The sequence below is a fragment of the Echinops telfairi genome, unplaced genomic scaffold (genome assembly GCF_000313985.2).
Source record: "Echinops telfairi isolate 266 unplaced genomic scaffold, ASM31398v2 ScPeMD7_23;HRSCAF=83, whole genome shotgun sequence".
Lineage (NCBI taxonomy): Eukaryota > Metazoa > Chordata > Mammalia > Afrosoricida > Tenrecidae > Echinops > Echinops telfairi.
Window position 1 is genome coordinate 67,845,228 of NW_022103920.1, and position 25,573 is coordinate 67,870,800.

Here is a 25,573-nt window from a genome sequence, read left to right on the forward strand (position 1 = left end):
AAAAAAAAAAAAAAGTTAGAAGAGCAAGGCTGTCACTTTGGAGACTAACGTGTGCCTGACCGAAGACATGGTATTTTCAATTGCTTTGTATGCATGCAACCTTTGGACATTAGCTAGGGAAGATTACAGGAGAATTGATGCATTTAAATTATGGTGTTGTTAAAGAATATCGAACTGTGCTGTGGACTGCTAGAAGATTAAACTGATCTGTCATATAGGCATAAGGTTCCAAGGATGGCAATAATTTGCTGCCATGAGATTGGCAGGGCTTTGTCTCATGTACTTTGAAATGTTATCGGGAGAGACTAGTCCCTGGAAAAGGACATCATGCTTGGTAGTAGAGGGTCAACATAAAAGAGGAAGATTCTCAAAGCAGATGGATTGATACAATGTCTGAAATAATGGGCGCAAACATAACGATTATGAGGATGTTACAGTATCTGACACTTTTAACTCTGATATACATAGTGTGTATCCATGTGTGCGAGCCAACTTGACGGTTCCTATAAACAACAAAGCCTTGCATGTCGATCTGTCTACATTCATTTTCGTTTCTGAGAACTTTCATATTTATAGATTCATAGTTTATGCGTTCTCATCTCAAATGTTGAGATTTTCAGCTGTTTCTCCACATTTTGAATCATGTTTCACCAGTCAATGATAGTCCTGAAATATATATTCTTTCCATGTTATTAAGTAATATGTGGCTACCCCAGCAGGTATTTGAAAAATTGGTGGCATGCCTTCCAGCATGACGGCAGCAATAAAGCTACCACCGTATGACTAACTGGCAGATGAGTTGTGGTGTTTTACTATAGTCTTTATTATTCAAATCGCTAGGCAGCCTTAATTTGTGTGTGTGTGTGTGTGTGTGTGTGTTTCTGGATTATGTTCCATTTAATAATTTTTACTTGGTATTTGTTGCTGTTTGAGTTTGTATTTTAACCTATGTCCAAATTTAGATTGGAGACTTTTTTGTTTATTTTAATGAATATAATCTTTTATATTAAAAATTAATGATATTTTTGATCCAAAGGGGATTCAGTAAATGTTTACTGATCAGTGGTTTCTAGAATCATTTATCTGATTTTAATAGCAACTTAAATTTTTCTGCCCTCCCTCTCCCCCCTCTTTTAGTACTTTTCCTATAAGGGTAAAACTATTTAAACAGGCACTTATTTCATTTCATATACCATTGTCAAGGTATTTTTAAAAAATGATTTCGGTTCTGTGTGAACTTTGTTATCATTCTTATGAACTATTGCTTTTCTGCAAAATTTCACTTTTGTTTTTTGGCGATTTATATATATGAGTAAAGAAACACTAATCTTTTCTTTGTTTATTTTTAGGTTGCTATGGCGTTGATGGAGAAAGTGACTCTATTATGAGCTCTGCTTCTGAAAACTCCACTGAACCCTGGTTTTGTGATGCCTGTAAATGTGGCGTTTCCCCTAGTTGTGAACTGTGCCCGAATCAGGATGGAATTTTCAAGGAGACAGATGCTGGAAGGTTGATGTCATAATTCTGTTTTATAGTGTGTCTCATTTATATGCCTGGTGTGTAATCTGTCTGCCTCTGACGATACTACTCTTTTAATTGTGTTTTTCTTTGTTACTTTCTTTCATTTGATTGCTTTTGTATCTTCTTGGCATAAGCAATATTTATAGATGAAGTAAAGGAAGTATTTATTGACTATTTTTGTTACTCAGAACATTTATTGAATATACCTATAATTACATTTAATCCTAATAATGACCCTACGCAGAGATAGGTGACCATGACCCCATTATATAAATGTAATACCTGAGATCTCAGAGCATTTATGTAATTTGCCTAAGTTCACAAACTGGTGAATAATCAAATTTGAACCTAGAGGTCTCTCTGGCTTCAGAATATATCAGGTGTAATTAGGGAACAAAAAAGTCATAAATGATCTATAAAGGGGAAGTTTAATATAAAGGATTCTCAGTTATGATAAAAGTTTTATCATAGCTAAAAGGACACCAATGGGCACCCTAGGATTAGGGAGACTGTCCAAGGAAGGATAAACTTGAAAGGATGCCCGGCCTTCAAGGGTGTGGTTCAGAGAAGGTATAATTGCTGCCCACTTGCTGTCAGGGAGTTTTGTTGCTTTGCCCAGGTTTGAACTGGTCTGCTGTTAGCAAGTTGGTGGCTGGCTACAGGCATGCAGAATGAACTGGGATGCTTGTGTAAGCTGAGCATGCCAAGACAAGGGACTACTGCTATCTTCTGGGTAGTTATTATTCTAGTAGTTTCACCAGATGGTCATGCATAATCTGGTAACTCTTCAGTTCTGCGAGTTGCACTTTTGGATGATAAATTATGGTGAATAAAGAAAGCTGCTTCTCTAAATACGGTGTTTCCTTGTTACTTATTTAAAAATTCTACTAAGAACTATAAATTAGTGTTTCTTCATGCTTTCATAATCCACAAAGTGACCTTGAAACTTTTCCTGAATGAAGAAAAGAGAGGCCTCTTCAGCCATTTAGATAATTACTGAGATGCTTGTAGTGGCCGTTGTGGATGTTACGTTCCTAGGGGCCTGCCTTGATGACCCAGCCTGGTAGATTTTTAAAATAGTGTTTGAACATGCTATTAATGCTCTGTCCACAGTCCTACAGAATACTGCAGAAATTGGGCCTTGATGAATTTTAAAGGGTACAATACCAGCTTGATTCAAGGCATAAAAAGTCACAAAAAATTAACAAGCCATTTAGTGTTATGCTAGCTTCAAATGGATATTAGGAGAAAAAGAAAGAGTAATGTATGTAGGAAAAAACCAAACAAACATCGAAGGAAACATGGAATGGGCTAGTTAATTAAGTTTTTTCCCTGCTGGTGACGGGAGCAATAGTTCTATATAAAAAGGTAGGTCATTTCATGTGAGAAAACCATCAATACATTTTTCTTACTGAATTTTTATTTCATTTCTTAGGGGAGTGTTTTACTTTTTCTTAAGTGATCTCATAAACTTGGTGTGGGCCCCTGTTAGGCATATCCCCCTCCTTAATGTTCTTTGTGATTGTTCTCGTCTCTTGTGAAATAAAATATGTTTGTGACAAGAATTCCTTAATTTTAAGATAAATATTGTTGGGCAATAGATGAGAACATTGCATTCTTTAAGTCTTAGTTTGAGCACTTGCTAGCCTTGTTTTCTTTGGAAATCTTTTATTCTGTCTGAGCTCATTTCTTGATATATAAAGTGAGAACAACAGTCTTGTGCTCACAGGAATCTTTTAGTCATATCCCCTCTCCCACCCCCTTGTAATAAATATTTTTGGATGGAAGACATTTTACTCTTAGCATATTATATGACCAAATTCCCCACAAGTACTTTGTGCATGACAGACACTTAGAAGTTGATTGTTGAGCATGCAAATGAAGGAATAACAGTTATTATACTAGATGGGAGTTTATTTCATATGCTGCAAAGGCACTGCAAATGCAAAGCATTTGAAAATCGAATTTTGTTGAATAGTTTCCATTCTTCTATAAAGTATCCTACTTTTTCTGCTGTATTAAAACATAAGAATTTAAATATTAATAATTCTGTGGTAGAATGGCAGTTCTGACTCTTTGTTCTTTGGTGGTTTTGAGTGGTGTTTGTTTTCTCCTTTCTCTAATCAACATCTGTCATCATAGCTGCAAGCAAAATGGGTGGTAAAGTAACAAGAATGATTATTCTTTTATGATTGCCCAATTTGTCTTAATTACAAACTTCTAAAGTATGTGTAGCTAAACAAATGAACAGAAAACTATTTAGAGCTCGTATTAAAAAGTACCAAGATGCTTTCCAGTGGGAGTTTCCCTGACTTTGATAATGCATTTCCATGAAAAGATTGGCATCCTCCACTAGGTAGCTGGGGGAAGTGATGCACGTGTGTGTGCTGATCACACTGAGACGACAATTTAAATTCATGGTGACATGCACTAAAACATTTTAAGAAGGTCACTCTGAGGCAAACAGCCAGCTGTTGGGATTATCAAAGATAAACTCCTACAGAGTATAACGGCATTTCCTACACCAGTGGAGCATGAACAAACTGTGCAAATTAAATTGAGAAAGCAGCTGCTTGTTGAAGATGTGTATCTTTATATTGAACTTCACAGGCTGTATTTGGGAGGTTGGATTAAAACATTGTATCAAGAAAATCTGAAAAGAAAACCTTGGGTTCCTTCTTTTATATTGAAGAGATAATTTTTAAAGATATGTGTTTATTTTCCCAAGTACTTCTATCAAATTATTATCAGTCTTATTTCTTTAAAACTCATAGTACATCACAAAACAGAACCATATAGCACTCACTGCCTTGTAGACTACTAACCTTGTCATTTTAAACCCACTGGCCCCTCTGTGGGAGAAAGAAGGGACTACCCTCTGTTATGAAACTTTACAGTCTTAGAATCTTATATAAGGTTGATATGAGTTGGGATTGACTTGATGACATTACACTTTATATCTGAAGCTAGTATGAAGAAAAAAATTGCATTAATATATTTAAATTCAGAAATATTTGCCATCTCATTTTTACCCCTTTATGGAGATAGTGTAGATCTACTATTTAATTGTCAAAATTAATGAACGCACATTTTGTTTGGTTTTAAGACAATGGAAAGTATACCTAATGTCATATAAAAAAGGTTCAGAGCAGGTTAAAATATATATATATATGCTCAGTTTCCCCCTTCCCCCCCTTATTTCCCTTAGTAAAGTGCAACTTGGAGTATTCTTTATTTACTGTTCAGTATCATTCAGAACTTATGAAATATGTTGTGGTCTGTAAGATGCAGGTTGCATGATGACCAGATGAGGTAAATGAAAATTTCCTTCTACGTTTTGAAGTTTGTTTTGCACAGTCGCTAACAGTCAGTTTTACCTGAGAAGAAAGACACTCTCGCTGTACACCAGAACTTGCCTTTAAAGTATGGCCCGAAGTGTTGCCCAGCAGCCTCTGAAAAACAGGAATAAGAAGGAAGCCGTTTTGCGTAATTGTTGCCGCTTTACAGTTCTTAAATTAGAATCCTTAGTACTCAAAGTACTTAAAATAATGTGAATGCCTTTCTGTGGATATGAGAATTATGCTTTGTTTCATTTGAGTAGTAGTTTTATGCAAATATTTAAGAAAAACAGCTAAGTGCAAAGTGCAGTAAGTCTTCAGTGAAAGGCAATCAGAGTTAACTGGGTTGGGCCCCGCTGCAGAAGTACTGTGGACTGCAGCCCCTTTTCTATAGCGGAGTGCTGTCGTTCTATTTGTGGTCCACATTGTTCCGTCGTGAGAGCCGAAAGATCTGATCGTGGAAATCTTTCAGTAGTATTTTCATATGGCAGATATTTTGCATGTTTATTTTCTATGTGAGAATTTCATAAAAGGGTCTGATAGCAGAATCCTATCTTTCTCTTTATAGATGGGTTCACATTGTTTGTGCCCTGTATGTGCCTGGAGTGGCCTTTGGAGATATTGACAAGTTACGTCCAGTGACACTGACGGAAATGAACTATTCCAAATATGGTGCCAAGGTGAGAGAAAGTGTACTTGGGACCTGAAAGAGAAAGTTTTTACTTTGTAATTCATAGGACTTTTCTCAACATCACTGATGACTACAAAAAGGCTTTCTAGCAATCATGCTATTTGTAGAGAAATTTAGTGCTTAGAGCCATTTATCCTTGATAGCAATTTTTCCACAAAGCTAATAATACACAAACTCTTTCATGTGTTCTTAGTTGAGAATACCTGCAGGTGGAAAATTATTTCACTGCCCTTTTATACATTGCTTGCCACATGGTGAATGTTCAGACCAAATTCTTACTAATAGTAAGTTAGATCAAAGACAAATAGATGTTTGATTTTTGAAGTGGAATATATTAAAATTATGAAAGCGAGTACAAAAAGCACCTTTTTACTCATGTTTCAAGAACTTTTTATCTTTGTGGCTATGAGAATTATAAATTGGGTTTTTTTAGTGCCTGAACCTATGTCCTATATCTTCTCACTCAACTCACTGGACATTAACTTTATAAACTCTGTTGTACCAAGTATTAATTTATCCCACAGGAATCTGGTCCCATGGCTTGCTACCGAGTAAACCAACCCTGAGTTGTTTGAATATGTCTAGGCATTCTTCTATGTCCTTTATCATATGTGTGGACATGTATACCGTGACAATGTTTGTGACAAGCTGTGTTGACACCGTGGGCTCGAACATAACAACAGACGTGAAGTTGGGGCAGGACATGGCAGTGTTTGGCTGTGCTGTACATAGGTCACTCTGAATCGGAAGCGGCACCCAGCAACAACAAAACATAGCATGCACAAACGTGTGTTATGCATGCCTATTTGCATGCACAAGCCTCTCAAATGCCTTTTTATTCACACAGATGCATACAGATGTACTTATGTAACATATATATTTTTTTGATTACTCTTCGTGCAAAATTCTATCATTTACCGAAGTTGCTCCTCTTGGGTCGTCATTTGCTTCGGTCAAGTTGTTCAGAATTCACCGATGTTTACTTGGTGTTCCGTTTCTCATCACCAAAGTGACGTGTCTACTGTCTAGAAAAGGATGCTCCTATTTTCCCCTCCCATCACTGGTAGCCATCAAAAAGGCTTTCTTTCTGTGCGTGCTGGATCTACCTTTGAGACTGACGGCACAGTGGTTAAAAGAGCCCCGCTGCTAACCGAAAGGCCGACTGTACAAATCCACCATTCGCTGCACTGGAAGAAGCCGAGGCAGTCTGCTTCCGTAAACATCTCCCACCTTGGACGTCCTGTGGGGGCAGTTCTGTTCCTACAGGGGCTTTCTGAGTGGGCATTGACTCAATGGCCGGGGGGTTGTTTTGGATTTGGGGGACTGTGTGAGATTTGTCTTTTTATGATGCTTTGTAGACGTCATTGTTCTTTGTAGTCGTATGCTATTCCATTGTCTCTCTAGACCACTGTTCATTTCTCCTCTTATCTGCTGATAGCCTCTTAAGTTGTTTTTGTTTTTTTGCTATTGTGAACAAGACTACAGTGTACATAGATCTGCATATGTCTACCAGGTGAGTGTTGCTAGGTTTTATATATATATATACACACCGTATATACTTGTGTATAAGCTGACCTTTTCAGCACATTTTTAATGTAGTTTCTGTGGTAAAATTAGGTGCCTCAGCTGATATTCAGGTCAGCTTGTACTCGAGTATATACGGTAATATATGTATTTGTATGTATGTATGTATGTATGTATACACACACACATACACTCCTAGGAATAGAAGTGCTTGATTATATGGTATTTCAATTTATACTTTTTTGAGTAATTGCCATACTATTTTCTATATTTTATGATTTTACTAGCAATATATAAGTTCCGTCTTTTTACAACCTTGATGTATTATTTTTGGTTGTTGTTTGTGCACATTGCCAATTTTGTTGCAGTGAGATTGTATCTCATTTTGACTTGCATTTCTCTAATGGCTCATGAGGATCCCTGGTGGTGAGCCCGATAAGCTCTGGAGTGCTAATTGCAAGATAGGAAGTTCAAGTCCACTAATTGCTCTGAGGGAGAAAGATGAGCCTGCCTGCTCCTATAAAGATTTATAAAGCCTAGCAAACCTGTATGAATCAGAGCTATTTGATGGCAGTGGTTTATTTTTTTTAAAATGTCTAATGAGTCCTAGTAGCATAGTGGGTTATTCATTGGGTTACAAACCACAAGGTCAGCAGAACCCACTGGCTTAAAAATTCTTGGGAGCAGTTCTCCTCTGTCCTAACGGGTTGCCGTGAGTCGGAATGGGCTTGATGGCGGTTGGTGAACAGCGAATGAGGCGCTGGTGGTGCGTGGGTGAGCTCTGGGTTACTTATGACATGGGAAGAGATGTGGAGTTTATAGACTTGCAAACTATGAGACAGTTCTACCCGCCTTTTATGGTCACTCTGAGTCACTGGGCTCAAAGGCAATGAGTATTTGAGCTTTCAGTTATCAAGATAATTAAAATGATTTATAAGATAATTAAACATTATTGTAGTAATATAACTTTGGGAGGAGGATTTTAATATCAACCATTTATACTTATGGTTTTATAGCTCCCCCTTTTGTACACAGAAGAATGTAAATCTTTGGTTATATTGTGTACCAATACCGAGTTCACCAAATTGTTTGTTAATTGTTTCTTAAAGATACTTGAAAATTGAAAAGTGAATGGTTTGTTTGCATAGATGCTTAGATATTATGGTGAAATATATTTTTAATTTCATACTTATTTTCTTTCACTTTTCAAATAGTGTTTTGTTGTTCAAGAGCCAATATAGCTTAATAGTTAAGAGCCTGCCTACCTACCTACCTACCTACCTACTGACCTCCTGACCGCCTGACTGACCTACCTACCACCATATTGTTGATTCTGATTTGCAGTGATTTTATCCAGGGTTGCTGAGATGGTCTATCTCTATGAGAGCTGATAGCTGCTGCTCTGTCTCAAGGAGCAGCTTCTGAGTTTAAGTCAACAGCCTTGTGGTTACCAGTCCAGGGTCCCTGGTTAAGAGCATGGGTTTTGAAATAAAAGTTTTCTAGATTGAATTCTGACTCCTAGTTAATTTTCTGTATTATTTTGAGGAGGTTATGTTACCTTTCGTCAATCAAATTCTAACCTGTAAAGTGAGACTAATTATATATATTAAATTGTTATATGGGTTAATATATGTAAAGTGCTTACAATAGTAGTTGGCACATTATAAATAATCAATATCATTTATTATTGTTATTCTATCAGTGGCATTTGGCTAATTAAAATAGTACAGGAAATTACATTTTTAAAAAATATAAACTCTGACTTACCTACACTTTTTGTTTGCATTAGTACAAAATTGGTTCCTTATTGGTACTTATTTAGCACCTTATTAAAAATTTTTTTCTGTTATTAATAATATGCATAGCAGAACACATATGAATTCCACCATTTCTGCAAGTAGAATTCAGTGACATAAAGGAATATTTTTGATTTAAGACTTAAAGATTTATATAAGAGTAATAGTTTTAGAGATTCATCAATCCTCCAAACCTCTAGAAAGTGTGGAGTTCATGAGAATTTGAAATTTGGTTCTGTATTTATTCGCTTTTGACCAGGATTTTTGTATAGACTCTGAATAAGACCTTCAGCCCTAGTAGACTGGCACCATCTAGTTCTTGTCGACGCATGGCAGAGAAGGCTATTGTTCATGGAGGCCGTTAACCACATAGTCCACATCTTCCTCCAGTTCTTTACACCTTTTCTTTTTCAGTTGTTCCAGGTGAATTTCTTTAGCAGTATAAATAAAAAGGATAAGTGGTAAATGTTGGCCCCATCATACTATTTTCTGGATGCTTTATTTGAGAGTAGTGAAAGTAGTTTTGCTCTGCTAAGTTTTCCTGTTATTCTGTTGCAGGAATGTAGCTTCTGTGAAGACCCTCGTTTTGCTAGAACTGGAGTTTGCATCAGCTGCGATGCAGGGATGTGCCGAGCCTATTTTCATGTTACCTGTGCCCAGAAGGAAGGGTTGCTTTCAGAGGCGGCAGCAGAAGAGGTATGTGTGGTTAAACCCCGAGGCGGGGCACATGTTCAGAAAACTCCTTATGCCTCTTTTGTGTTCTACCAGAGAAATTCATCATAAACAAATTAAGCTTTTTATTTTAAGGTCTTTATCTAGCTCACTGGTTGAAAACTTCAAGTGTAAATAATACTTATGTGTGAGTTTGGTCTGTCCTAAATCTAGTCAGACATTTGTATAACATGCTAAAATTTTTATAATGAGATCTGGTATATAAATGAAGCACCTGGTGCTCTGTTTTTGCTGGTGCACAGCTGAGCTCAGGAGGAGCAGGGCCAATGCCAAGCGGTGGGAGTGTCACTGGTGTGGACTGGGGAGGCTGGAGGCTGGCCATGTGTCTGATTCACGGGAGGGTGAGGGGAACAAGTGAAAGACCACAACTTTCGGGTCAGCAGCCACCAGTGTGGGCGCTTTTGCTTTTAGGCTGATGTTTTGATTGAGTACTGAGTGTGAACGTTCAAAATGACCATGCCGTATTAGCCAGCTAACAATTCTTCCATTCCATCTTCTCCTTTCTTGTCAGTCTTGTCAGCTTCTTCTCATACTCGATACTTATTTCACTTCTCTATCCTTTCCTCGGGGTGTATGTTTTATTTAGTCTCTAGTCCCTTTGTTGCCATGGTCTGGGTAGTATGTCTGCCTAGTTCCCCATCTTTTCAGAAGTCTCCCTTTGGGTTCTTAAGAGAGTGGCAAATGAGCAAGGACCAGATATTGAAAACAGAAACATGGTGATCAGTAGTGTGAAGAAATTTAGACCAATGAGGGAGAGATGTGTAGGGCAATACTATTTTCTATAAGGAAGTCAGAGAAGGGCCTTATAATGAGGTGATCTTTGTGACTATAAGGGAGGGAAGTGATGGGGAGCATGCCGATCCTGGAGGGAAGAGCATTACAGACAGAATAACTTGTGGAAAGCCCTTATGTAGGTGGAGGAAATGGCCCAGTGTGAGAGAAAGGAGATAGCAGGGGGCCCTTATCTTCTAAGTCCCGGAAGAGCATAAGAAGGTCTTTTAAGGTTCTCCTCCCCGTGAAAAGGGAGAAGTGCTTTTCTTAATGGCTGCCTTGTGCTAGGCATAGCGCTAGACTCTTTCACACACTGTCTCAGTTAATTCATACACCTACCCACGCCCACTGCTCTTGAGTCCATTCTGAACTAACTACACTATAGGACACCGGAGAACTGCTCCTTAGGTTCCCAAGACTAAATCTGTACAAGAGCAGACAGTCTCCTCTTTCCTCTTGGAGCAGTGGTGGGACCTTGGAGTTAGCAGCCAAATGCTTACCTACATCACTCTCAGGATGTCTTCCAGTTTATACCTATGCCTAAGGGGTTCTATTATTTTAATGCTGATTTTGTGGATAAAAGCTTTAAAACCAGAGGTTAAGTCGCTGGCCAAACATCCTAATAAATAAGGAACATTTGTCTTTTCCATCTCTACTTGATTATCATCATGTTCATTTAAAGAGATTTCCAGGAGAGATTATTAAGCCTGTCCTTGAAGATTATATAGGTTTATGGCAAGGTTTTAAATACAAATGCTTTGAGTAATAGTTTTAGTACAGCTCCATTTCACTAGAGAAGCAGAGAGACAAGTATTTCAGGAAAATTGTTCATGTAATTGTGTGTTAATCTGCTGGTATATTAATCTGCTCATATGTGTATAAGAAAGAGCTTTATATAAAAGAGTAATTATATAGTAAGAAAACATCGCAGCTCAGTCCAGATCAAGTCCATAAGTCCGATATTAACCCATATGTCCGATACCAGTCTGTGAATTCCTCTTCCAACTCACGCAACACATGCAATGACACCAAGTGCAGGAAGATCACAGGCCAATGGGTGGAAAGTCTTGTGGATCCAATGGTGGTGGAAGCATCTTAGTGCTGGCCTGGGTCTCCACGTGGCTCTTCCAGCTCCAAGGCTCTGGCTGCCATCAGCATAGCTACATGTGGCTTGTTAACAGGAATGTCTTGTAGGGAGAGGCTGTATGTCCCACCTCCAGTGAGCTATTTATTTCCGTGGTGTTTACAAATGAGATCATCAAGCTGCGACCTGATTGACAGGATAGCCTCCACCCCTTCCCTCTTAATAGTCTCAAGTTGACACTAGGTTGTGTATCTGCCACAGCTGGCAAGTCCCAAATCCAGGGCTCTGGCTGTAGATTCGAAGTTTCTCACTCTGTGGTTGACCAACCCCAAATCTGCATCAGCTGGCAGATTGTTGCCTCACATCCAAAGAACCCGATGTCAGTGTCACAAGATGAATGTAAGAGACAGCGTGAACGAGCTTTTCCACAACTTCCAAATATAGTGTATTTAAATCACACCCTCAGGAAAATCCATTCTCAACTGATTGCCTTCTTATATCGGACTACAAAATGGAGGGTGAATACATACATCTGCCAAACCACTGGGAATCACAGCGAGCCAAGTTAACATGTAATGTATATCACATCAGCCACCACAATTTCTCTCACAGGTTGAAGAGATATTCCAAGGCAGGCAGTATACAATTAGGAAACGAATACCTCTATCTACTTTCACTTTTCTTTCATTAACCTTTATAGAAACTCATTACCCTTAAGCAGTAATTCCCCATTTCTTCCCGCCCTTCTCTCCCTCGTACCCACTAATAAACTTAGGTTTTAATGCATTTTCAAATTTTGGGTATTTTATATAAGTGAGGCATACATTATTTTTCCTTTTGTGTCTGATTTCTTTCTTGGATATCACTAACTCCTAAGTCGGACCTGAGTACTAACTAGTAGTTAGCTCTCTTTTTCAAGCATACATTTTATCTCTTAATGACTCAATTTCAACTCACCTGCTTTAAATGCAATAAAATAATTATCTAGACTGGGTGTTTTGCAATTAAATATAATCTTTATTCCCACTTAGCATCTTCTCTCCTCTTGATATAGAGCATGTCCCAAGAAAGTAGCTTTATTTGTGTTAATATAATCTCCTGGCATATATTTTCATATTCTATCCTAATAACCATATGAAGAAGTTACAGAACTTTATGTTACTACTACGGTAACGGTTTCAGTGAGCCCTTTTTACAGTCCTCCAGCTGGTAAAGGGTAGACCTGAGATTTGTATCCAGGTTTTATATCTCTAAATTCTCTAATTTTTATCCACATCTCTGCACTGTGACATTTGTGGACATTGCACAAAAGAGTGGCCTCATGGGCATTCTTTAAATGTTAAAGCCATTAGCCTCCTTTTTTCCTTTCTGATTATTTCTCTGTACTCTTTCTCATCCACCTCATCTCGTTTGACCAACTCCTTCTGAGTTGCAAACCCTATCTAAGAGATCCTTTTAGCATATGATAGTGAAGAGCGGAAGGGATAATCCTATTTTTAGTTTTCTTTTTTGGACTATAGCTAAAGAACGGACTGTCATCTCATCAGTAACCACATTGTACATAACATTCTAGTTTGAGTCTCGTTTCCGTGGAGTCGGTTCTACGTAAGGGCCACCCCTGTGTGTGTGGAGGGGAACTGCTTGCTGGGGGTCCAGTGCTGTGTCCTTTCAGAAGCAGAGCGCCAGGCCTTTCTTTAAGGAACTCCGGGTCGGTGGGGGGTGGGGTGCGGGCACTCTAGCTACCACTCTTTCGGCTAGTAGTCAAGTGCTCAGTCATTTCATTCTCCACGAACTTTTGCATCTTTCCAAGTTATTTTTAATACAGTGTAATATATATAATTATACCTAAATAATATATAAGACTTGATTGTAATTTGCTTAAATCCAGAAGGCCTTACATAAAAAATACTTGCTAAGTTGAGGTTGGTAATTTGGAATTAACATGGAAGACTAAGTTTCTGAATCAGTAATCTTTATCATTTTGTGTAAAGGTTATTTAAAAAAATATTATAAAAATAACTATAACCCCCCCAAAAAAAAGAAATAGAAAAAGAAATAACTATACCAAGGGCTCAAGAAGAAAGAAAACGTTCTGAGAATGATGATGGCAACATATGTACAAGTATGCTTGACACAATGAATGGATGGATTGTGATAAGAGTTGTATGAGCCCCCAATAAAATGATATAAAAAAATAACAAAATGAAATAAGTTACACTAAGAGAGTTTTCAGAAAGAAATACTATTCTTTTATATTAGGTTGATTATGACCCTTTAAGTTAAACTGCTCATATCTTCTCCTTCCCTCCCCTCCTTTTTTGATACAGGATATAGCAGATCCATTTTTTGCTTATTGTAAGCAGCACGCAGATAGGTTAGACAGAAAGTGGAAGAGAAAAAATTACTTGGCTCTACAATCCTATTGTAAAATGTCTTTGCAAGAGAGAGAGAAACAACTGTCGCCAGAAGCACAGGTATGGAATTCATGTCCAAGTTGCTGTGTTTTTTCTTTTAGGGTTTTACATTTCAGAATCCATGGATATTTTTCAGTCAATTATAAATATGTAATCTGGTTAGTAAACCAGAAAGTAAACTGTTGTTAGGATAGATGGCCAGTATAGGTTGTGGTTAAAAGCAGTACTCTTCATTTAGCCAGCAGAAGACCAAATACAAAAAACCCAAAACTCAGTGCCATCGAGTCTGTGCTGACTCAGAGTGGCCCTTTAAGGTAGGGTAGGGCTGCCCATGTGGGCTTCCAAGACTCTGTTAACAGGAGTGGAAAGCACCTCATCTTTATGGCGGTTTTGAACGGCGGACCTTTCAGATCTCAGCCTAATACATAATCACGACGTCACCGAGAATAAATCTCACAGTGTCAGACATTGACCACATCTTTTTCAGGTTGTTTTAATGTTCATTTATGCAAAAGACTTGATCAAATTGACTGTCTAAATAAAGTAAATTTATGGAGATTCATGCAGTTATTACAAGTTAAGGTTAATCGAATTAGTTTATCAGAATTCTGAACATGATTAGAATTATCATTCCTTAGTTGATTATAATCCAGGAATTATGCAATATACCTTAAGGTCTGTGGATAGATATAATTTACCTTCATTGTAGGAGATTTTTGTTAATTTTACTGTCTCTGAGATTAGAAGTAAAAATCACAGGCAGATGTGTGTTCCATTTTAATCTGTATACATATTTTTTTAAAAATCTGCATACTTTTTTTGTAGGCAAGGATCAATGCCCGGCTTCAACAATATCGCGCCAAAGCAGAGCTAGCTCGATCAACTAGGCCGCAGGCCTGGGTTCCAAGGGAAAAACTGCCCAGACCACTCACTAGTAGTGCTTCAGCCATTCGTAAACTGATGCGGAAAGCAGAGCTAATGGGTATCAGCACAGATATCTTCCCAGTGGACAATTCAGATACTAGTTCTAGTGTGGATGGAAGGAGAAAACATAAACAACCAGCTCTCACTGCTGATTTTGTGAATTATTATTTTGGTCAGTATAGATTCTCATACTTACCCACTTTTAAATGATAATACTGTTATAATGAAAATATTTGATATGCTACCAATTACTAGAAATATTTAGGCAGTCTACATTTATCACATAAAAACATATTTATTTCCCTAATAAGTTGCAAGCTGTTATAAATGCTAGGTTCAGGAATTTGTGAATAGACTAAAACCATGTAGGTTTATACAAGTGATTATGTCAGGCTCCTTCATATGTGTATTTTGCATATTAGCTTTTTTTCTACTGAAGTAAAATTGGATATTTAATTTAAATAGAGAGAAATATGCGCATGATTCAAATTCAGGAAAATATGGCTGAACAAAAGAATATAAAGGATAAATTAGAGAATGAACAAGAAAAGCTTCATGTGGAATATAATAAGGTGAGTGACTATAAAACATCATGATTGGATACTGTTGATGATTTCTTTGTATTTTTATGGAATTTCGATTTGGTTCATTTTAAATTTTTGCTAGACCTTTACAACCTTCCCTATAGTTCCTACCCGTTAACACCTGCTGAGCGTTTTCCATGTACAAAGTACAACTCTGGCACTTCTCGTGTCAGTTCTCACTTCACCTTTACGATGCAAGATACGATGATTTTCATTTTTGAAGGAAGAACTTGCGTTGTAAGTGAACCAGTCTGATGATGCGGATCCTTATTTCTAACTAACACACAGAGTCGCCGAGTTCCCTTTTCTAAGTTTGTAGGAAACTTGGACATTTATTTCAAAAATATTTTAATATTTAATTAAATGATAGTTTCTTTTGATTTAAAAAATAATAAACTCAATTTAAATACATATTGTCCTGCTTCATTCTTCTTTTGGCTACATTTTAATAATGAGGGTTGAGAGACCAAAAGAAGTATATAAAAGAAAGATGCTACTAATTTGTCATACAATGAGTAATAGCAACATGACACTGTTTAAGTGCTTAAAAAATTAGAAGCTTCTATAATCAACCACCTTGACGTGGAAAGAGTGCTGAAATTAGATTCAGCACTTCCTAGTTCTGTGATCTTGGCCAATTCACGAAAACTCTGTCCTTAGTTTTCCCATGAAACAAATTATGGAAATGTCTCTTCATAGGGTCAAAAGAATTAGGGAAATGTGTATAAAATTATAACAAATGATAAAGGCCAGTATCATTATTCTAATTATGTTATAATTAGTAAAAATAATATCATAAAATAGCTCACATTTTATTGGTGCTATTAAATAATTGTATAGCCCCATTTTCCATTGAGAGTTGAGTGTATTAATCTAACATAGAATATAAATGCACATTATTTATACTTTATTGATACATTATTCACATTTTCATATATTTTTACTGCACATTGTAATGAAGTTTAAGAATGTGATTTATTTACTTTATAGTTATGCGAATCTTTAGAAGAGCTGCAGAATCTGAATGGAAAACTTCGAAGCGAAGGTCAAGGCATATGGGCCTTGCTTGGCAGAATCACAGGCCAGGTTAGTTTCTTTCTAATAACTATCTCCTTCTATTCTTGTGCCCTATATAATTTCCAAAGACCAGACTCCTAATGCAACTGTCACTTTGCTAACTAAAGAATTCTGTTTGATCCTGGCCTCTGGAGACAATGACGTCTGCCTGAAACATAGCTAGAGCATTCATTGTACTTCATTCAATTATTTTAACAGCTATCTTGCTTGCAAAATTTTTTCATTTGCTCTAACTGATTGCCCTGTCATTTGTGATGAAGGTAACATATGAAGCATGAGTTACTCCGACGACATTCTTTAATTTAGCAGCCGTACCTCTCCTGCCATATTTCCACACCTGTCCTGCCCTTGTGTTATCCTTAGTTCTCTTTTATTTGGAGGTAAACATTTGAAAAAAGGCAAGCTGGAGAGATTCATTTCTGTTTTGATTTTGTTGTGAGCTGTGTAAGAGAAAGATTTGGAAACAGTGTTAAAGTGTAGTTTTTCTCTCCTTCAGCATTAGCTCTTTATTTGTAGTCTTGGGAAAATTACTGTATCCTTGATGTTTAGCACAATAATGTTCTTGGCATTGAAAAAAGAATCAGTGCCGAGTAGATTTCTTTGAATGTTATCTTTAGTAAACTATGTATACCAGGGAGCTTCTAAAAGTTTATGGAAAAATGGAATGAAAAGATAATGGAATTTTTCTATGAATGTTTTGAAGACTCTGCCTGTAACTAATCATTTGAGAATTGATTTACATAATAATTTACATTTTTTAAGGGGGATAAAGACCCATTGTTTCTGCTTTTACTACAAATTAGTTTAATTTGTGAGGAAGGCTTTTCCAAGTACAAATATTTTTCATTGCACTTGTTTCCAGGTGTGCAGAGTGACGTTTGTCATATAATTTGTGTATATATAGTATTTTAGGAAGTATTATATACTAATTTATATTGTGCCCTGCTAGCTTTGAAGATACTTCTTTTGTGAACAAGGGTGTATGTGGCTTAAATGATAATGACTTTTAAAAGGTAAGACTGAGAAACCACGAATGGAAGGATTGATTTTTGCTTCCATTGATAGGCTGTTGATGGAATCTTGTAAGAATACAGGGTTTTTTTTTTATGTCATATTTAGAGTAGTGAATGTTGAACTGAAGCTTATCATTAATTTATCTGCCAAACTCATTATTTTTTGGCTTAATTTGCAAGATTGCCTCATAATAATCCCCTGTTGTGTATAACACATTATCTACCATAAAAGAACATTTTCATATAGTAAATGACTTTTAACAGAGGCTCACAAATTTTCACGTGCAATGTAAAACACACAGCAGAAGTCGAATTCATTTGTACCACTAGCATGACATTTTTCCCAGTTGGTTGAGCAGATGCTGGCCCACAGGGCCACTGAGAAATGACTTTGATAGATGGCTGCTGCATGAGAAGCTCGTATGCTGCAGATTAGTAGAAACCCAAAGAGAGTCTGTGTGCTTTGTGGAAGGTTTGGTCCAATAAGATAATTTTTCTAATTAACCTATGGAGCACCAACATAGCTGGGATGCTAAGGAAAATAAACAGCTTCAATATTCTTTTTGTCAAGTGTACTGTGCTTTTTTGTTTTTTAAATCTATGAAATCCTTGTCCCTGTCTTTTGCTTTTTAAAGCTAGAACAGAAGTTTAATATACATAATGTTTTAGTTTCCATTGAAAACTGATGAGCATGTAAAATTATAGGTTTCGAATGTAAGTAACTGCTAGAAAAAACTCATCATAATGATTTTTGCCGGTGTGATGCTGGTCCAGCAGATTTCCCCCTCAGCATTGTGGCATAACTAGTAGGCTCAATCGGTGAGTAGAAGAAAATGTTGCTTTACATTTCTTCCTTATAAACTGCATTTGTTCAAATCAATAGAAGTTGAACATACCAGCTATTTTGCGAGCACCAAAAGAGAGAAAACCAAGTAAAAAGGAAGGAGGCACACAAAAAACATCTACTCTTCCAGCAGTGCTTTATAGGCAAGTAATTCATAATGGGTTAATGAGTGATCATCGCGTATTTGTATGGATTCTTAGCCAATGCTAATAAGATAGTATCTAAGAATGAATTTTGTCTCTATCAGAATTTCTATTAAATGCTTTGAAGTTCATTATATTAATAGTTTAATAAAATATGTTTTTCTGGTTGAAGAACAGAAGACTTTTTTATAGCTCTTTTAATGATACTTCCTTGACTTTTCGGACCCTTTAAGCAATGGAGTATCCCTGCATCATCTCCATGGAGATGAAGCAGCCATTGACAGAACTAGAGACGATTCTCATAAATAATGGAAACAATATAAAAGGCTAAAAGGCCATGTTTGCGTTTTGTTTTGTTTGACTCAGTTAAGAGTTTTGTCTATGTTTTGAAGTAATTATGGATATAATCTTTGAATAAAGTGGACAGTGAAGATAGGTTTAAATTTAAATGTCGGGAAGGTAGAGAGAGGGTGGGTTGGAAAGGGTCAACCGATTATAAGGATCTACATATAACCTCCTCCCTGGGGGACGGGCAACAGAAAAATGGGTGAAGGGAGACGTCGGACAGTACAAGAGATGAAAAAATAATAATTTATAAATTATCAAGGGTTCATGAGGGAAGAGGGGAGGGAGGGGAAAAAATGAGGAGCTGATGCCAGGGGCTTAAGTGGAGAGCAAATGTTTTGAGAATGATGAGGGCAATGAATGTACAAATGTGCTTTACACAATTGATGTATGCATGGATTGTGATAAGAGTTGTATGAGCCCCTAATAAAATGATTTAAATTTTTAAAAAATCTGTCCTTATATTGTTTTCCCTGTACATAATTAGTTGTACTAATTTGATTTCTAGACTTTTATCCTTAACTTTTTTTAGCTCAATATTCAAATGCTAACCATTATAATAATTTTACATAATTAAGATTTTTCGTATAATCAAATGGGTTAGAATCACACTTTTTTCCTTGTAACTTACTATATTGATAAAATAATGCAGTTCAGATGTAAATAAATCTATGCAGGGGCTTCGAATATTTGTGAAAACTTTCCACTTGGCCATAATTTTTTGTTGTCCCTTGATATATATCCACATATAAACATACCTATACATATACGTAGGCATATGCAAACATATTACTAGTGTTTCCATATCCACACCCATTTCAGAAACAACAACATACAGGCAGTACTCATCTCTCCAGTTACCACCTATTCTATGGAGGCTGCCTCCATAGGTGACAGCAAATCCCTTGAAAGGTGGGACAAGCTCACTGTTGTTTGTATGCACAGTATAGAGATGGACGCATGCTCATTGCTTTCGGAACCATCCGACCTATCACTAAGCTGCTGGTTTTTAAAAATCACAGTTCATTTTGTTCCAGATTGTATTTTAAGTGGTTTTTCTTTTTAACCCTGAGCAACTTTCAGACCAGGCACATGTTGTTTTCTTGTGCTCTCACGGTAATTTTTTTTAAAAAATTATCAAAACAAACCCCAAACTCCAAGATCATTGCTATTTCTGGACTTGGATGGATGGCTCTTTTAGGTTCTTAACTTCTCCCTCACTCTGTACATTCCCAATAAAATAGGTCCTAGGCTTTCAGACTATTGTGCTTGGGTTACAGGAATTAAAGTTGCATGATTGTACAAGAACAGTTAGATTTCTTAAAAACAAAAAGAAATCAAAATTACAACAGCAATAGTAAACATCTGTAATCTTTGCAACAATTATCAGTTGCTGTTTCAAGTCTGATTCTGAAAAGAGACTTACATAAATAGTTTATTTTCACGTTGAAGGATCTTCAAAATGTTTTCAATGTTAGAAAATAAATCGGTTTGTTTGTAAAGTAGCTTGTAGTTTGAGAAAAACCGCAGGAAATTGTTTTATTTAATAATTTATGCTTGTAGAGAAAAAATGAGCTAATGTTAGTTGACATTTAAGTCAGGATTTAAATTAAAATAACAAAATGTTGGGACTAAATTTCTTAGCTAGCCGTCTTTGAAACTTTGACATCTTAGTATTTAAATATGAAGTAGAAATTCTAAATAACTAGAACGAGCAATCAGTTAATGACATATAACGTGACATGTGTTATGAAAAAGAGTTTGTTTCAATAACATAGATGTTGATTAAGAGTTTGAATGGAAGATTTAATGATTGGTAAAATTTTGGAAATGAGAACTATGCTATGAACTCAGTGTGTTTCATCATGAGAATGACCAAACTGATCTTTTATTTGATGCCTTCACTCAAAGTTGTGGGATTTGTAAGAAGAACCATGATCAGCACCTTCTCCTGTTGTGTGACACTTGCAAACTCCACTACCACCTTGGGTGTTTGGACCCCCCTCTAACACGGATGCCAAGGAAGACCAAAAACAGTTACTGGTAAGTAAAGAGAAGGAATTTGCATGTTAGAACTGGTTTGCTCTATGTTTCAGGAGCATATAAAGAAATACTGTATCATATTGATACACAATAAATATTTAGCACATGTTAAAAATAGATATATCCATAAACATGTCTGTACTATACTATGAATAAAACTCTAACAGTGTTCTTAAGAAATAAATTTCAATTAATTGAGTCTGTTTTTGTATCTTAGCAATAGGATTTCATTTCAAATAATGTATTTATAATTCTCTTTTGCTTTATTGTAAGAATTTGCTAAATGCTTTATTTTTATTTTGAAATTGAGTTCATTCATCAGAAATATACTTCCATAGTCATTCGTGTACTTGTAATTTGATATTTTATTTCTAAATTAGTTTCATCTAAAGGTTTACTTCTGGTATTTTGTTGTTTGTGTTAGTTCTATTTTAAATCTAACCATTCTTTGAACATCTAGAAACATTTGACATATGTTTCTGAATTATTTTTTTTCATCAACTTAGGCAGATTGAATCACTACAGATGTTTGATAAATGCTTATGATATGTATAATGAGTTTTATCTTCTCCTTAATTTTAGTCCAAGGGAGAGACAGATGTTCAGATTTTAATAGCCTTTTTCCTTATAGAAAGGAGAATATAGAAAATTGAAAGCTTTGGAATGAACATGAGTGATCATTTTAGATAAGTTACTATTTTCAGTTTTAAATAAGAGTAAACCCTAAATTCTTAAATGGTAACTACACCAAAATTCATGTTTCTTCTTCAGATCCATTAAGCGCATTGTTTCATTCACTAGAAATATTTCTGTTCCTATCCTTTTACCATCATCACTGGATAGCTATCTATCTATCTATCTATCTATCATCTATGTATGTATGTATGTATGTATGTATCTATCTATCTATCTATCTATCTATCTATCTATCTATCTATCTATCTATCTATCTATCATCTATTTACAGCAGCGGTTCTCAACCTGTGGGTTGCAACCCCTTTGGGGGTCGAATGAGTCTTTCACAGGGATCGCCCAATTCAGTAGCAAAATTATAGTTATGAAGTAGCAACGAAAATAATGTTGTTTGAGGGGGGTTACCACAACATGAGGAACTCTATTAAAGGGTCATGACATTAGGAAGGTTAAGAACCACTGATTTACAGGATAGCTTTTTAAGTAGTGTTCTTATAAGGTCTATTTGTTTTAAACATTGCTCTGGCTTCTCCTTTCAAATATAGTAGGGTATGTTTCCTTTGAGATCTTTGTGTATTTGAAACTTTGAGAATTTAAGAAGACATTGCTGTAGCATAATTGGATCGTAGTCACGTTAATAAGCATCCTTGTTGGGTTTCTAAATCAAACGTGGGTTTGGTAGTCTCCATGACCTGGCCGTTTTGCCCTGGTCATGGGCATGGAGATGTGCAGTTATTTCATTAAAATAAGTTATGGATCTTCCTAACTTTTATGTTTGTAGAGATCTGGTTTCTAGTTGTTCGTGTGGAAGTTTTTGGAAGAACTTTCAATGAAAGTAGGTAGTCTTTTGGCTGAAAGCCCTTCCAAAATGACTTTAACTACTTTGGTCCTATGCATTGGTTATAACATTTTAAGTAAGAGTTGAATCTAATATTGTAGAGTAGTGAAGCTTTCAATTTCTTGTAGATTTATGAATCAGATTTTGGCCTCTAAAATCAGCTTCGTTTTGGTTAACAATTGAGTATATTAATCTTGGAATGAATGAGTTTTAGAAAATTACTTTTTCTTTCGTGTACCTTGAATTTGAAAAGCAAATTTTCTCAGTGTTAGTTTATTATTTAATTTATATTACAAACAAGAGTAGTAAATGCTAAAGTACATCACTTCTTAAATAATTTACATCAGTTTATTCATGTTGTTGATCTTGGGTCTATTCCATTGTATCTTCTAACTATGTGATAGAGAAACGATAACACTGTTACATATCTCTTTCCAACTCCATAGTCACTGATGCCGTGTTGGTAGCTTGAAATTGTCATGTTAAGGAGAGTGACACATACATTGAATCAAAGTGTTACCTCCTACCCCAACAGGTTTTAAACATGTACTTGCATATATGGCTGTGTGACTTCTGATTTAGTCCCTGGGTGATACAAATGCTTAAGCACTTACCTACTAATATTGAGATTTTGAATCCACCAGAGAAATTTTGGAAGAAAGGCCTGGTGATCTCCTCCTGAAAGATTATAGTGATTGCTAAAACTTTAAGGCAAATGTACAATTGTGAACTTAAACTTTCTCTCTGCATGTAGGCAGTGCTCAGAATGTGACCAAGCGGGCAGTAGTGACATGGAAGCAGACATGGCCATGGAAACCTTACCAGATGGGACCAAACGATCAAGGAGGCAGATTAAGGAACCAGTGAAATTTGTTCCACAGGATGTACCCCCAGAACCCAAGAAGATTCCCATAAGAAACACGGTAAAGTATTCCTGCCATTGCTGTCAAATCCATTCTGGCTCATAGCAGCCCTGTAGGATAGAGCAGAGCTATCTATATGGTTTCCTCATTTGTAATCTTTAGGTTAGTAGCCGAGTTTCGAACCCCTGTGCCATCAGAACTACTTTATGTATCATAATCATCATAAAATTGGAGACCAGAATTTAAGATGATGAAAAGACAAAGGGACAACACTGCCCAGGAGCCAAAGAACGAAATGTGTATATTGCTATTTGTTATTCTTTTAAAAATGACCACATTATGAATTATGCCATACATACCTGAGGATTTCTAGTTTTTGTGTTCAATTTAAAGACTAGTAATAATGAAAATCCACTGTATCATCATTCACTTAAACAAAAAAAAGGCCTCTACCAAAGCCTTTTAAATCCTTTGAGAGTTCTTTGGTAATCTCCCTAACTATCTTGCTGAGAAGTTAACTCTTCCCTCAACTTTTATTTCTCATTCTTTAAAATAAACTCCAAATGTATGTGTTAAAAAATGACATATTGGTTAGCTTTGCAAGTTTTGAATTTGGGGTGAATTGATTCCAACTTTTTCTTCTGTAATTTGCTATTTTGATCAACATTATGATGAAGAGATTCATTTATGCTGATCCATGTAGCTCTAGATTACTTACTTTCACTAATGTATCATTTTTCATTGAAAAACTATCTTATTTCATTTATTTTGTTTTAATAATGGAAAGTTATTTTTTCCCATCTTTAAAAAATTATGCATAATTCTTCTCTGGAGGTTCTTGGGACTGTCTCTGAAGCATGGGAGAAGAAGTTCAGGAAGATGCCATTGTGTGGGTTTCCTGAGCTATAGGATATTGACATCTTTAATTTTGTTAGATGATGCCAATTATTTTTTATGGCAGTTTAAAATCAGAACAGCAGTGGATAATACTTAGGAGTTTCTATTGCTTTACTTCTTTTATCCAGTGTTTTAATGTTTGTGGTATAATGTGTGTAAAATTGTATTTTGTCATTTCGCTTTGTATTTTCTTGAATAATAAGTTTAAGCATCTATATATTTTTGGCTTCTGTAATTTTTCTTTGGCAAAAGATATCTGTATGTCTTTTTCATGTTTTCCGCCAGGTTGTGGTCATTTTCTCACTGAAAATTTATGAAAGCCAGGATTTAAAGAATTTTTCAGGAAGTATGATTGCTTACAGTTACCTGGTTCCTGGGCTTACCACCTGAGAGTGTTTTAAACAGAAATTGGGCTGATGTATTTTCTGTTATATGGGTGGTGTGACCGACTTTTTGTTCCAAAGCTGTAATGGCTGGTTGAAGTTATGAATTCTCAGGGGAGATATTTTTAGTTTCAACAGGGTACTTGTCATAATGTGTTTTCTTTTAATTATTTTATTGGGAGCTCTTGCAGATATTATAACAGTCCATAATACAATTAGATCAAGCATAATTATACAATTACTGCCACCATCATTTCAAAAACATTTTCTTTCTTCTTGAACTCTTTGATATCAGCTGCCCTTTATCCCCTCCCACCCCCATCCTACCCCCAAGGAACCCTTATTATTATATTATTATTATTTTTGCCTTATCTTACACTACCCAGTGTATCCATAATATCTTTTCTTTTAAATTAGTTTTATCTTTTTCTTTAAAATAGCTGCCCCTCCCTAACTAAAAAACAAATAAAAAAATGAATAGTACCTTCTGTAGCCATTTAAAGAGTCTTAAGATAAATCAAATAGATTAATTTTCTTTTTTTTTTTCATTAAGTAGGTAAATCTGGGATTGTTAACTCTTAGGTAATTGGAGTAGTTTATTTTGACTACTGTAAATAGACCAACTTGAAATAGTTTTATTTGTAATCACTACTGTTTAAAATGATTTCTTAGGCTACATGAATATATTTTGTATTTAAATATACTGAAGAGAATTTTCCTTCTTTGACTAGCTCTGCTAATTTTTGTTTCTAAAATATTTTTTTGTATGTAACGTTTTATTGGTATTACATCCACATGTCATACAGCTACCATATATATATATATAATCATTTTATTGGGGGCTTGTACAATTCTTATCACAATCCATACATCTATCCATTGTGTCAAGCACATATGTACATTTGTTGCCCTCATCATTCTCAAAGCATTTGCCTTCTACTTTAGCCCTTAATATCAGCTGCTTATTTCCCCCTCCCTCCCCACTCCCTTCTCCTTCCTGAACCCTTCATAATTCATAAATTACCATTGTTTTGTCATATGTTACACTGTCCGAC

General features: G+C 35.9%; 1 protein-coding gene across 4 annotated transcripts in view; it reads left to right on the forward strand.

Moving 5' to 3' along the window:
- Positions 1-25,573, forward strand: part of PHF14 (PHD finger protein 14) — a 222,628-nt gene that overhangs the window by 42,472 nt on the left and 154,583 nt on the right. For all 4 annotated transcript variants that reach the window (XM_045288971.1, XM_045288972.1, XM_045288974.1 and 1 more), the window contains exons 5-14: positions 1,350-1,509; positions 5,428-5,539; positions 9,429-9,566; positions 13,785-13,931; positions 14,697-14,967; positions 15,261-15,367; positions 16,370-16,465; positions 18,353-18,456; positions 20,713-20,844; positions 23,130-23,298. In XM_045288971.1, the coding sequence (XP_045144906.1) occupies positions 1,350-1,509; positions 5,428-5,539; positions 9,429-9,566; positions 13,785-13,931; positions 14,697-14,967; positions 15,261-15,367; positions 16,370-16,465; positions 18,353-18,456; positions 20,713-20,844; positions 23,130-23,298 (1,436 nt within the window). The remainder of the gene's footprint in view (positions 1-1,349; positions 1,510-5,427; positions 5,540-9,428; positions 9,567-13,784; positions 13,932-14,696; positions 14,968-15,260; positions 15,368-16,369; positions 16,466-18,352; positions 18,457-20,712; positions 20,845-23,129; positions 23,299-25,573) is intronic.